This window comes from Chiloscyllium plagiosum, unplaced genomic scaffold, assembly GCF_037043375.1.
Source record: "Chiloscyllium plagiosum isolate Xiang-an unplaced genomic scaffold, Cpla_swu_hap1 HiC_scaffold_18, whole genome shotgun sequence".
Lineage (NCBI taxonomy): Eukaryota > Metazoa > Chordata > Chondrichthyes > Orectolobiformes > Hemiscylliidae > Chiloscyllium > Chiloscyllium plagiosum.
Genome location: NW_028270156.1, coordinates 80525253 through 80539020, shown reverse-complemented (window position 1 = coordinate 80539020; position 13768 = coordinate 80525253). Strand labels below are relative to the sequence as shown.

The window sequence follows — 13768 nt, the reverse complement described above, 5'->3', positions numbered from 1 at the left end:
CCCCTCTTACCCCGACCATCACCTACTGTCCCCTCTTACCCCGACCATCTCCCTGCTGTCCCCTCTTACCCCGACCATCACCTACTGTCCCCTCGTACCCTGACCATCACCTACTGTCCCCTCTTACCCCGACCATCACCCTGCTGTCCCCTCTTACCCCGACCATCACCTACTGTCCCCTCTTACCCCGACCATCTCCCTGCTGTCCCCTCTTACCCTGACCATCACCTACTGTCCCCTCTTACCCCGACCATCACCTACTGTCCCCTCGTACCCTGACCATCACCTACTGTCCCCTCTTACCCCGATCATCTCCCTGCTGTCCCCTCTTACCCCGACCATCACCTACTGTCCCCTCTTACCCCGACCATCACCTACTGTCCCCTCGTACCCTGACCATCACCTACTGTCCCCTCTTACCCCGACCATCTCCCTGCTGTCCCCTCTTACCCCGACCATCACCTACTGTCCCCTCTTACCCCGACCATCACCCTACTGTCCCCTCTTACCCCGACCATCACCCTACTGTCCCCTCTTACCCCGACCATCACCTACTGTCCCCTCTTACCCCGACCATCACCTGCTGTCCCCTCTTACCCCGACCATCACCTGCTGTCCCCTCTTACCCCGACCATCACCTACTGTCCCCTCTTACCCCGACCATCACCTACTGTCCCCTCTTACCCCGACCATCACCTGCTGTCCCCTCTTACCCCGACCATCACCTACTGTCCCCTCTTACCCCGACCATCACCTACTGTCCCCTCTTACCCCGACCATCACCTGCTGTCCCCTCTTACCCCGACCATCACCTACTGTCCCCTCTTACCCCGACCATCACCTGCTGTCCCCTCTTACCCCGACCATCACCTACTGTCCCCTCTTACCCCGACCATCACCTACTGTCCCCTCTTACCCCGACCATCACCTGCTGTCCCCTCTTACCCCGACCATCACCTACTGTCCCCTCTTACCCCGACCATCACCTACTGTCCCCTCTTACCCCGACCATCACCTACTGTCCCCTCTTACCCCGACCATCACCTACTGTCCCCTCTTACCCCGACCATCACCTACTGTCCCCTCTTACCCCGACCATCTCCCTGCTGTCCCCTCTTACCCCGACCATCACCTACTGTCCCCTCTTACCCCGACCATCTCCCTGCTGTCCCCTCTTACCCCGACCATCACCTACTGTCCCCTCTTACCCCGACCATCTCCCTGCTGTCCCCTCTTACCCTGACCATCACCTACTGTCCCCTCTTACCCCGACCATCACCTACTGTCCCCTCGTACCCTGACCATCACCTACTGTCCCCTCTTACCCCGACCATCACCCTGCTGTCCCCTCTTACCCCGACCATCACCTACTGTCCCCTCTTACCCCGACCATCACCTACTGTCCCCTCTTACCCCGACCATCACCTACTGTCCCCTCTTACCCCGACCATCACCTACTGTCCCCTCGTACCCTGACCATCACCTGCTGTACCCTCTTACCCCGACCATCACCTACTGTCCCCTCTTACCCCGACCATCTCCCTGCTGTCCCCTCTTACCCCGACCATCACCTGCTGTCCCCTCTTACCCCGACCATCTCCCTGCTGTCCCCTCTTACCCCGACCATCACCTACTGTCCCCTCTTACCCCGACCATCACCCTGCTGTCCCCTCTTACCCCGACCATCACCTACTGTCCCCTCTTACCCCGACCATCTCCCTACTGTCCCCTCTTACCCCGACCATCACCTACTGTCCCCTCTTACCCCGACCATCACCCTGCTGTCCCCTCTTACCCCGACCATCACCTTCTGTCCCCTCTTACCCCGACCATCACCTGCTGTCCCCTCTTACCCCGACCATCAGCTGCTGTCCCCTCTTACCCCGACCATCACCTACTGTCCCCTCTTACCCCGACCATCTCCCTGCTGTCCCCTCTTACCCCGACCATCACCTACTGTCCCCTCTTACCCCGACCATCACCTACTGTCCCCTCTTACCCCGACCATCTCCCTGCTGTCCCCTCTTACCCCGACCATCACCTACTGTCCCCTCTTACCCCGACCATCACCTACTGTCCCCTCTTACCCCGACCATCTCCCTGCTGTCCCCTCTTACCCCGACCATCACCTACTGTCCCCTCTTACCCCGACCATCTCCCTGCTGTCCCCTCTTACCCCGACCATCACCTACTGTCCCCTCTTACCCCGACCATCACCTACTGTCCCCTCTTACCCCGACCATCTCCCTACTGTCCCCTCTTACCCCGACCATCACCCTGCTGTCCCCTCTTACCCCGACCATCACCTACTGTCCCCTCTTACCCCGACCATCTCCCTGCTGTCCCCTCTTACCCCGACCATCACCTACTGTCCCCTCTTACCCCGACCATCACCTGCTGTCCCCTCTTACCCCGACCATCACCTACTGTCCACTCTTACCCCGACCATCACCTACTGTCCCCTCTTACCCCGACCATCTCCCTGCTGTCCCCTCTTACCCCGACCATCACCTGCTGTCCCCTCTTACCGCGACCATCACCTGCTGTCCCCTCTTACCCCGACCATCACCTACTGTCCCCTCTTACCCCGACCATCACCCTGCTGTCCCCTCTTACCCCGACCATCACCTACTGTCCCCTCTTACCCCGACCATCACCTACTGTCCACTCTTACCCCGACCATCACCTACTGTCCCCTCTTACCCCGACCATCACCTGCTGTCCCCTCTTACCCCGACCATCACCTACTGTCCCCTCTTACCCCGACCATCACCTACTGTCCCCTCTTACCCCGACCATCACCTACTGTCCCCTCTTACCCCGACCATCACCTACTGTCCCCTCTTACCCCGACCATCACCTGCTGTCCCCTCTTACCCCGACCATCACCTGCTGTCCCCTCTTACCCCGACCATCACCTACTGTCCCCTCTTACCCCGACCATCACCTACTGTCCCCTCTTACCCCGACCATCACCTACTGTCCCCTCTTACCCCGACCATCACCCTGCTGTCCCCTCTTACCCCGACCATCACCTACTGTCCCCTCTTACCCCGACCATCACCTACTGTCCCCTCTTACCCCGACCATCACCTACTGTCCACTCTTACCCCGACCATCACCTACTGTCCCCTCTTACCCCGACCATCACCTACTGTCCCCTCTTACCCCGACCATCACCCTGCTGTCCCCTCTTACCCCGACCATCACCTGCTGTCCCCTCTTACCCCGACCATCACCTACTGTCCCCTCTTACCCCGACCATCACCTACTGTCCCCTCTTACCCCGACCATCACCTACTGTCCCCTCTTACCCCGACCATCACCCTGCTGTCCCCTCTTACCCCGACCATCACCTACTGTCCCCTCTTACCCCGACCATCACCCTGCTGTCCCCTCTTACCCCGACCATCACCTACTGTCCCCTCTTACCCCGACCATCACCCTGCTGTCCCCTCTTACCCCGACCATCACCTACTGTCCCCTCTTACCCCGACCATCACCTGCTGTCCCCTCTTACCCCGACCATCACCTACTGTCCCCTCTTACCCCGACCATCACCTACTGTCCCCTCTTACCCCGACCATCACCTGCTGTCCCCTCTTACCCCGACCATCACCTACTGTCCCCTCTTACCCCGACCATCACCTACTGTCCCCTCTTACCCCGACCATCACCTGCTGTCCCCTCTTACCCCGACCATCACCTGCTGTCCCCTCTTACCCCGACCATCACCTGCTGTCCCCTCTTACCCCGACCATCACCTACTGTCCCCTCTTACCCCGACCATCACCCTGCTGTCCCCTCTTACCCCGACCATCACCTACTGTCCCCTCTTACCCCGACCATCACCCTGCTGTCCCCTCTTACCCCGACCATCACCTGCTGTCCCCTCTTACCCCGACCATCACCTACTGTCCCCTCTTACCCCGACCATCACCCTGCTGTCCCCTCTTACCCCGACCATCACCTACTGTCCCCTCTTACCCCGACCATCACCTACTGTCCCCTCGTACCCTGACCATCACCTGCTGTCCCCTCTTACCCCGACCATCACCTGCTGTCCCCTCTTACCCCGACCATCACCTACTGTCCCCTCTTACCCCGACCATCACCTACTGTCCCCTCTTACCCCGACCATCACCTACTGTCCCCTCTTACCCCGACCATCACCTGCTGTCCCCTCTTACCCCCACCATCACCTACTGTCCCCTCTTACCCCACCATCACCTACTGTCCCCTCTTACCCCGACCATCACCCTGCTGTCCCCTCTTACCCTGACCATCACCTGCTGTCCCCTCTTACCCCGACCATCACCTGCTGTCCCCTCTTACCCCGACCATCACCTGCTGTCCCCTCTTACCCCGACCATTACCCTGCTGTCCCCTCTTACCCCGACCATCACCTGCTGTCCCCTCTTACCCCGACCATCACCCTGCTGTCCCCTCTTACCGCGACCATCACCTGCTGTCCCCTCTTACCCCGACCATCACCTGCTGTCCCCTCTTACCCCGACCATCACCCTGCTGTCCCCTTTTTACCCCGACCATCACCTGCTGTCCCCTCTTACCCCGACCATCACCTGCTGTCCCCTCTTACCCCGACCATCACCTACTGTCCCCTCTTATCCCGACCATCACCTGCTGTACCCTCTTACCCCGACCATCACCCTACTGTCCCCTCTTACCCCGACCATCACCTACTGTCCCCTCTTACCCCGACCATCACCCTGCTGTCCCCTCTTACCCCGACCATCACCTACTGTCCCCTCTTACCCCGACCATCACCCTGCTGTCCCCTCTTACCGCGACCATCACCTACTGTCCCCTCTTACCCCGACTATCACCTGCTGTCCCCTCTTACCCCGACCATCACCTACTGTCCCCTCTTACCCCGACCATCACCTACTGTCCCCTCTTACCCCGACTATCACCTGCTGTCCCCTCTTACCCCGACCATCACCTACTGTCCCCTCTTACCCCGACCATCACCTGCTGACCCCTCTTACCCCGACCATCACCCTACTGTCCCCTCTTACCCCGACCATCACCCTACTGTACCCTCTTACCCCGACCATCACCTGCTGACCCCTCTTACCCCGACCATCACCCTACTGTCCCCTCTTACCCCGACCATCACCCTGCTGTCCCCTCTTACCCCGACCATCACCTGCTGTCCCCTCTTACCCTGACCATCACCTACTGTCCCCTCTTACCCCGACCATCACCCTACTGTCCCCTCTTACCCTGACCATCACCTACTGTCCCCTCTTACCCCGACCATCACCTACTGTCCCCTCTTACTCTGACCATCACCCTGCTGTCCCCTCTTACCCCGACCATCACCTACTGTCCCCTCTTACCCCGACCATCACCTACTGTCCCCTCTTACCCTGACCATCACCTACTGTCCCCTCTTACCGCGACCATCACCTGCTGTCCCCTCTTACCCCGACCATCACCTACTGTCCCCTCTTACCCCGACCATCACCCTGCTGTCCCCTCTTACCCCGACCATCACCTACTGTCCCCTCTTACCCCGACCATCACCTACTGTCCCCTCTTACCCCGACCATCACCCTACTGTCCCCTCTTACCCCGACCATCACCCTGCTGTCCCCTCTTACCCCGACCATCACCTACTGTCCCCTCTTACCCCGACCATCACCCTGCTGTCCCCTCTTACCCCGACCATCACCTACTGTCCCCTCTTACCCCGACCATCACCTACTGTCCCCTCTTACCCCGACCATCACCCTACTGTCCCCTCTTACCCCGACCATCACCCTGCTGTCCCCTCTTACCCCGACCATCACCTACTGTCCCCTCTTACCCCGACCATCACCCTGCTGTCCCCTCTTACCCCGACCATCACCTACTGTCCCCTCTTACCCTGACCATCACCCTGCGGGGCTCTCTTACCCTTCTCCACCACATTCTTCCACTTCTTGGACCAGCTAGCCAGCTTCTGGGCATACTGCTTCTCGATCTGTGCACGCTCCTGGAAGCAGCTGAGCAGCTCATTGCAGAGTTGGTGCCCATCGTCAAAACGTCTGACCGTCGTCCTGTACTGTCCCGGCTACTGGCACCGGGTGAGGGGAAAGACAAAGAGAGACTGAACATCACAAACCACACTACAGTGCACAGAACCAATACCCTCCCCCCACCCCTTGCCCTCCGAGGGGGCAGCTGCTGGGGGCAGGGACAACACAGTGCCAAAATGGAGAGGGGGCAGACACAGAGCTGCAAGACAGGGCTCCGGTTAATGTGGGGGGGGGGGGGGGGGGGTGAGAATTCTGTGACTGCAGTGGGAGAGGGCAGTGTGCACAGGGATATTGGGGAGGGGGGTAATACCGGCAGGGGAAAGGAGAGCAGATGATGGAGGTGTGGGGTTTGAGGAAGGGAGAGGAGCACAATGAAGGAGCAGAAAGTGTGGGAGGGCGAGCGAGACAGGAGACGGAGGGCACGCAAGGTGAGGGGGAGAGGGCCCGTGAAGCAAGGGAAAGAGGGAGTGCAAGGTGAGAGAGAGAGAGAGAGAGGGCATAATAGACAAGGGAGAGATGGAGTGAGAGGTGAGGGAGAGAGGGAGTGCGAGGTGAGGGAGAGAGAGGGCACGATAGGCGAGGGAGAGAGGGAGTGCAAGGTGAGGGAGAGAGGGTGCGATAGGCGAGAGAGAGTGGGAGTGCGAGGTGAGGGAGAGAGGCCGTGATAGGCGAGGGAGGGAGGGAGCGAGGGAGGGAGTGCGAGACGAGGGGGGAGAGGACATGTGAGGCATATGGGGGAAAGAGGGCGTGCGAGACATGGGGGAAGGGTATGCATGGTGAGCCGGCAGAGAGAATGCAAGGAGAAGTTGTGGATAGAGAGGAGGGCTGTTGTCGGCTGCAAAGGGACTTAGATATGATGCAGAGCTGGGCTGAGGAGTGGCAGATGGAGTTCAACCCTGTCAAGTGTGAGGTTGTCCATTTTGGAAGGACAAATAAGAATGCGGAATACAGGGTTAACGGTAGGGTTCTTAGTGAGGTGGAGGAACAGAGGGATCTTGGGGTCTATGTTCATAGATCTTTGAAAGTTGCCACTCAGGTGGATAGAACTTGTAAGAAGGCCTATGGTGTATTAGCGTTCATTAGCAGAGGGATTGAATTCAAGAGTCGTGAGGTGATGTTGCAGCTGTACAGGACCTTGGTTAGGCCACATTTGGAGTACTGCGTGCAGTTCTGGTCGCCTCACTTTAGGAAAGATGTGGAAGCTTTGGAGAGGGTGCAGAGAAGATTTACCAGGATGTTGCCTGGAATGGAGAATAGGTCGTACGAGGATAGGTTGAGAGTACTAGGCCTTTTCTCGTTGGAGCGGTGAAGGCTGAGGGGTAACTTGATAGAGGTTTATAAGATGATCAGCGGAATATATAGAGTAGACAGTCAAAAACTTTTTCCCCGGGTGCAACAGTGTGTTACAAGGGGACATAAATTTAAGGTGAAGGGTGGGAGGTATAGGGGAGATGTCAGGGGTGGGTTCTTTACCCAGAGAGTGGTGGGGGCATGGAATGCACTGCCTGTGGGAGTGGTAGAGTCAGAATCTTTGGTGACCTTTAAGCGGCAATTGGATAGGTACATGGATGGGTGCTTAAGCTAGGACAAATGTTCGGCACAACATCGTGGGCCGAAGGGCCTGTTCTGTGCTGTATTGTTCTATGTTCTAACGCAACGGGTGGGGAGAGAACGTGACGGGGTGGGGAAGAGAACGCGACGGGGGGGGGGGAGGAGAACGCGACGGGGGGGGGGGGGGGGGGAGAACGCGACGGGGGGGAGGAGAACGCGACGGGGCGGAGGAGAACGCGACGCGGGGGAGGAGAACGCGACAGGGGGGAGGAGAACGCGACAGGGGGGAGGAGAACGCGACAGGGGGGAGGAGAACGCGACAGGGGGGAGGAGAACGCGACAGGGGGGAGGAGAACGCGACGCGGGGGAGGAGAACGCGACAGGGGGGAGGAGAACGCGACAGGGGGGAGGAGAACGCGACAGGGGGGAGGAGAACGCGACAGGGGGGAGGAGAACGCGATGGGGGGAGGAGAACGCGACGGGGGGGAGGAGAACGCGACAGGGGGGAAGAGAACGCGACAGGGGGGAAGAGAACGCGACAGGGGGGAAGAGAACGCGACGGGGGGGAAGAGAACGCGACGGGGGGGAAGAGAACGCGACGGGGGGGGGGAAGAGAACGCGACGGGGGGGGGGAAGAGAACGCGACGGGGGGGGGGGAAGAGAACGCGACGGGGGGGGGGGGAAGAGAACGCGACGGGGGGGGGAAGAGAACGCGACGGGGGGGGGGAGGAGAACGCGACGGGGGGGGAAGAGAACGCAACGGGGGGGGGGAAGAGAACGCGACGGGGGGGGGGGGGGAGGAGAACGCGACGGGGGGGGAGGAGAACGCAGCGGGGGGGGGGGAAGAGAACGCGGCGGGGGGGGGGGGAAGAGAACGCGACGGGGGGGGGAATGAGAACGCGACGGGGGGGGGAATGAGAACGCGACGGGGGGGGAAAGAGAACGCGACGGGGGGGGAAAGAGAACGCGACGGGGGGGGAAAGAGAACGCGACGGGGGGGGAAAGAGAACGCGACGGGGGGGGAAAGAGAACGCGACGGGGGGGGAAAGAGAACGCGACGGGGGGGGAAAGAGAACGCGACGGGGGGGGAAAGAGAACGCGACGGGGGGGGAAAGAGAACGCGACGGGGGGGGGAAAGAGATCGCGACGGGGGGGGAAAGAGATCGCGACGGGGGGGAAAGAGAACGCGACGGGGGGGGGGAAAGAGAACGCGACGGGGGGGGAAAGAGAACGCGACGGGGGGGGAAAGAGAACGCGACGGGGGGGAAAGAGAACGCGACGGAGGGGGAAAGAGAACGCGACGGGGGGGGAAAGAGAACGCGACGGGGGGGGAAAGAGAACGCGACGGGGGGGGGGAAGAGAACGCGACGGGGGGGGAAAGAGAACGCGACGGGGGGGGGGAAGAGAACGCGACGGGGGGGGGAAGAGAACGCGACGGGGGGGGGAAAGAGAACGCGACGGGGGGGGGAAGAGAACGCAACGGGGGGGGAAGAGAACGCGACGGGGGGGGAAGAGAACGCGACGGGGGGGGAAGAGAACGCGACGGGGGGGGAAGAGAACGCGACGGGGGGGGGGGAGGGGGAAGAGAACGCGACGGGGGGGGGAGGGGGAAGAGAACGCGACGGGGGGTGGAAGAGAACGCGACGGGGGGGGGGAAGAGAACGCGACGGGGGGGGGGAAGAGAACGCGACGGGGGGGGGGAAGAGAACGCGACGGGGGGGGGAAGAGAACGCGACGGGGGGGGAAGAGAACGCGACGGGGGGGGAAGAGAACGGGGGGGGGTGGGAAGAGAACGCGACGGGGGGGGGTGGGAAGAGAACGCGACGGGGGGGGGGGAGGGGGAAGAGAACGCGACGGGGGGGGGAAGAGAACGCGACGGGGGGTGGAAGAGAACGCGACGGGGGGTGGAAGAGAACGCGACGGGGGGGGGAAGAGAACGCGACGGGGGGGGGAAGAGAACGCGACGGGGGGGGGGAAGAGAACGCGACGGGGGGGGAGAAGAGAACGCGACGGGGGGGGGAAGAGAACGCGACGGGGGGGGAGAAGAGAACGCGACGGGGGGGGGGAAAGAGAACGCGACGGGGGGTGGAAGAGAACGCGACGGGGGGGGGGGAAGAGAACGTGACGGGGGGGGGAAGAGAACGCGACGGGGGGGGGGAAGAGAACGCGACGGGGGGGGAAGAGAACGTGACGGGGGGGGAAGAGAACGCGACGGGGGGGGGGAAGAGAACGCGACGGGGGGGGAAGAGAACGCGACGGGGGGGGGAAGAGAACGCGACGGGGGGTGGAAGAGAACGCGACGGGGGGGGAAGAGAACGCGATGGGGGGGGGAAGAGAACGCGACGGGGGGGGGAAGAGAACGCGACGGGGGGGGGAAGAGAACGCGACGGGGGGGGAAGAGAACGCGACGGGGGGGGAAAGAGAACGCGACGGGGGGGGGGGGAAGAGAACGCGACGGGGGGGGGGGAGGGGGAAGAGAACGCGACGGGGGGTGGAAGAGAACGCGACGGGGGGGGAAGAGAACGCGACGGGGGGGGAAGAGAACGTGACGGGGGGGGAAGAGAACGCGACGGGGGGGGGGAAGAGAACGCGACGGGGGGGGAAAGAGAACGCGACGGGGGGGAAAGAGAACGCGACGGGGGGGGAAAGAGAACGCGACGGGGGGGGGAAAGAGAACGCGACGGGGGGGGAAAGAGAACGCGACGGGGGGGAAAGAGAACGCGACGGGGGGGGAAAGAGAACGCGACGGGGGGGGAAAGAGAACGCGACGGGGGGGGAAAGAGAACGCGACGGGGGGGGAAAGAGAACGCGACGGGGGGGGGGGGGAAGAGAACGCGACGGGGGGGGGGGGGAAGAGAACGCGACGGGGGGGGGGAAGAGAACGCGACGGGGGGGGAAGAGAACGCGACGGGGGGGGAAGAGAACGCGACGGGGGGGGAAGAGAACGCGACGGGGGGGAAGAGAACGCGACGGGGGGGGGGAAGAGAACGCGACGGGGGGTGGAAGAGAACGCGACGGGGGGGGGAAGAGAACGCGACGGGGGGGGGGAAGAGAACGCGACGGGGGGGGGGAAGAGAACGCGACGGGGGGGGGGGAAGAGAACGCGACGGGGGGGGGAAGAGAACGCGACGGGGGGGGAAGAGAACGCGACGGGGGGGGAAGAGAACGCGACGGGGGGGAAGAGAACGCGACGGGGGGGGGTGGGAAGAGAACGCGACGGGGGGGGGAGGGGGAAGAGAACGCGACGGGGGGGGAAGAGAACGCGACGGGGGGTGGAAGAGAACGCGACGGGGGGTGGAAGAGAACGCGACGGGGGGGGGAAGAGAACGCGACGGGGGGGGGAAGAGAACGCGACGGGGGGGGGAAGAGAACGCGACGGGGGGGGGAAGAGAACGCGACGGGGGGGGAGAAGAGAACGCGACGGGGGGGGAGAAGAGAACGCGACGGGGGGGGAGAAGAGAACGCGACGGGTGGGGGAAGAGAACGCGACGGGGGGGGAGAAGAGAACGCGACGGGGGGGGGGGGGGAAGAGAACGCGACGGGGGGGGAGAAGAGAACGCGACGGGGGGGGGGGGGGGAAGAGAACGCGACGGGGGGTGGAAGAGAACGCGACGGGGGGGGGGGGGAAGAGAACGTGACGGGGGGGGGAAGAGAACGCGACGGGGGGGGGGGAAGAGAACGCGACGGGGGGGGAAGAGAACGTGACGGGGGGGGAAGAGAACGCGACGGGGGGGGGAAGAGAACGCGACGGGGGGGGCAGAGAACGCGACGGGGGGGGGGAAGAGAACGCGACGGGGGGGAAGAGAACGCGACGGGGGGGGAAGAGAACGCGATGGGGGGGGAAGAGAACGCGACGGGGGGGGGAAGAGAACGCGACGGGGGGTGGAAGAGAACGCGACGGGGGGTGGAAGAGAACGCGACGGGGGGGGAAGAGAACGCGAAGGGGGGGGAAGAGAACGCGACGGGGGAGGGAAGAGAACGCGACGGGGGGGGGAAAGAGAACGCGACGGGGGGGGGGGGGGGAAGAGAACGCGACGGGGGGGGGGGGGAGGGGGAAGAGAACGCGACGGGGGGTGGAAGAGAACGCGACGGGGGGGGAAGAGAACGCGACGGGGGGGGAAGAGAACGCGACGGGGGGGGAAGAGAACGCGACGGGGGGGGGGAAGAGAACGCGACGGGGGGGGGAAGAGAACGCGACGGGGGGGGGGGGAGGGGGAAGAGAACGCGACGGGGGGGGGGGAGGGGGAAGAGAACGCGACGGGGGGTGGAAGAGAACGCGACGGGGGGGGAAGAGAACGCGACGGGGGGGGAAGAGAACGCGACGGGGGGGGAAGAGAACGCGACGGGGGGGGGGAAGAGAACGCGACGGGGGGGGAAGAGAACGCGACGGGGGGGGGAAGAGAACGCGACGGGGGGGGGAAGAGATCGCGACGGGGGGAAAGAGAACGCGACGGGGGGAAAGAGAACGCGACGGGGGGAAAGAGAACGCGACGGGGGGGAAGAGAACGCGACGGGGGGGGGAAGAGAACGCGACGGGGGGGGAAGAGAACGCGACGGGGGGGGAAGAGAACGCGACGGGGGGAAAGAGAACGCGACGGGGGGGGAAGAGAACGCGACGGGGGGGGAAGAGAACGCGACGGGGGGGGAAGAGAACGCGACGGGGGGGGAAGAGAACGCGACGGGGGGGGAAGAGAACGCGACGGGGGGGGAAGAGAACGCGACGGGGGGGGAAGAGAACGCGACGGGGGGGGAAGAGAACGCGACGGGGGGGGAAGAGAACGCGACGGGGGGGGAAGAGAACGCGACGGGGGGAAAGAGAACGCGACGGGGGGGGAAGAGAACGCGACGGGGGGGGAAGAGAACGCGACGGGGGGGGAAGAGAACGCGACGGGGGGAAAGAGAACGCGACGGGGGGAAAGAGAACGCGACGGGGGGGGGGGAAGAGAACGCGACGGGGGGAAAGAGAACGCGACGGGGGGAAAGAGAACGCGACGGGGGGAAAGAGAACGCGACGGGGGGAAAGAGAACGCGACGGGGGGAAAGAGAACGCGACGGGGGGGAAAGAGAACGCGACGGGGGGGGAAGAGAACGCGACGGGGGGGGAAAGAGAACGCGACGGGGGGGGAAGAGAACGCGACGGGGGGGGAAGAGAACGCGACGGGGGGGGAAGAGAACGCGACGGGGGGAAAGAGAACGCGACGGGGGGGGGGAAAGAGAACGCGACGGGGGGGGAAGAGAACGCGACGGGGGGGGAAGAGAACGCGACGGGGGGGGGGGAGAGAACGCGACGGGGGGGGGAGAGAACGCGACGGGGGGGGGGGAAGAGAACGCGACGGGGGGGGGGAAGAGAACGCGACGGGGGGGGAAGAGAACGCGACGGGGGGAAAGAGAACGCGACGGGGGGGGGGAAGAGAACGCGACGGGGGGGGGAAAGAGAACGCAACGGGGGGGGAAAGAGAACGCGACGGGGGGGGGAAGAGAACGCGACGGGGGGGGGAAGAGAACGCGACGGGGGGGGGGAAGAGAACGCGACGGGGGGGGGGAAGAGAACGCGGCGGGGGGGGAAAGAGAACGCGACGGGGGGGGGAGGGGGGGGGGAGAGAACGCGACGGGGGGGGGAAGAGAACGCGACGGGGGGGGGAAGAGAACGCGACGGGGGGGGAAGAGAACGCGACGGGGGGGGGGGAGAGAACGCGACGGGGGGGGAAGAGAACGCGACGGGGGGGGAAGAGAACGTGACGGGGGGGGGGGGGGAGAGAACGCGACGGGGGGGGAAGAGAACGCGACGGGGGGGGGGGAGAGAACGTGACGGGGGGGGGAAGAGAACGTGACGGGGGGGGGAAGAGAACGTGACGGGGGGGGGAAGAGAACGTGACGGGGGGGGGAAGAGAACGTGACGGGGGGGGGGGGGGGAGAGAACGCGACGGGGGGGGAAGAGAACGCGACGGGGGGTGGAAGAGAACGCGACGGGGGGGGGGGCGGGAAGAGAACGCGACGGGGGGGGGGGAGAGAACGCGACGGGGGGGGAAAGAGAACGCGACGGGGGGGAAAGAGAACGCGACGGGGGGGGGGGGAAGAGAACGCGACGGGGGGGGGAAGAGAACGCGACGGGGGGGGAAAGAGAACGCGACGGGGGGGGGGGGAAGAGAACGCGACGGGGGGGGGGGGAAGAG

At 64.3% G+C, this 13768-nt stretch overlaps 1 protein-coding gene across 7 annotated transcripts in view; it reads right to left on the bottom strand.

The window, feature by feature from the left end:
- pacsin3 (protein kinase C and casein kinase substrate in neurons 3) overlaps positions 1-13768 on the bottom strand; it is a 158676-nt gene that overhangs the window by 48572 nt on the left and 96336 nt on the right. For all 7 annotated transcript variants that reach the window (XM_087996838.1, XM_087996839.1, XM_087996836.1 and 4 more), the window contains one exon: positions 5923-6079. In XM_087996838.1, the coding sequence (XP_087852964.1) occupies positions 5923-6079 (157 nt within the window). The remainder of the gene's footprint in view (positions 1-5922; positions 6080-13768) is intronic.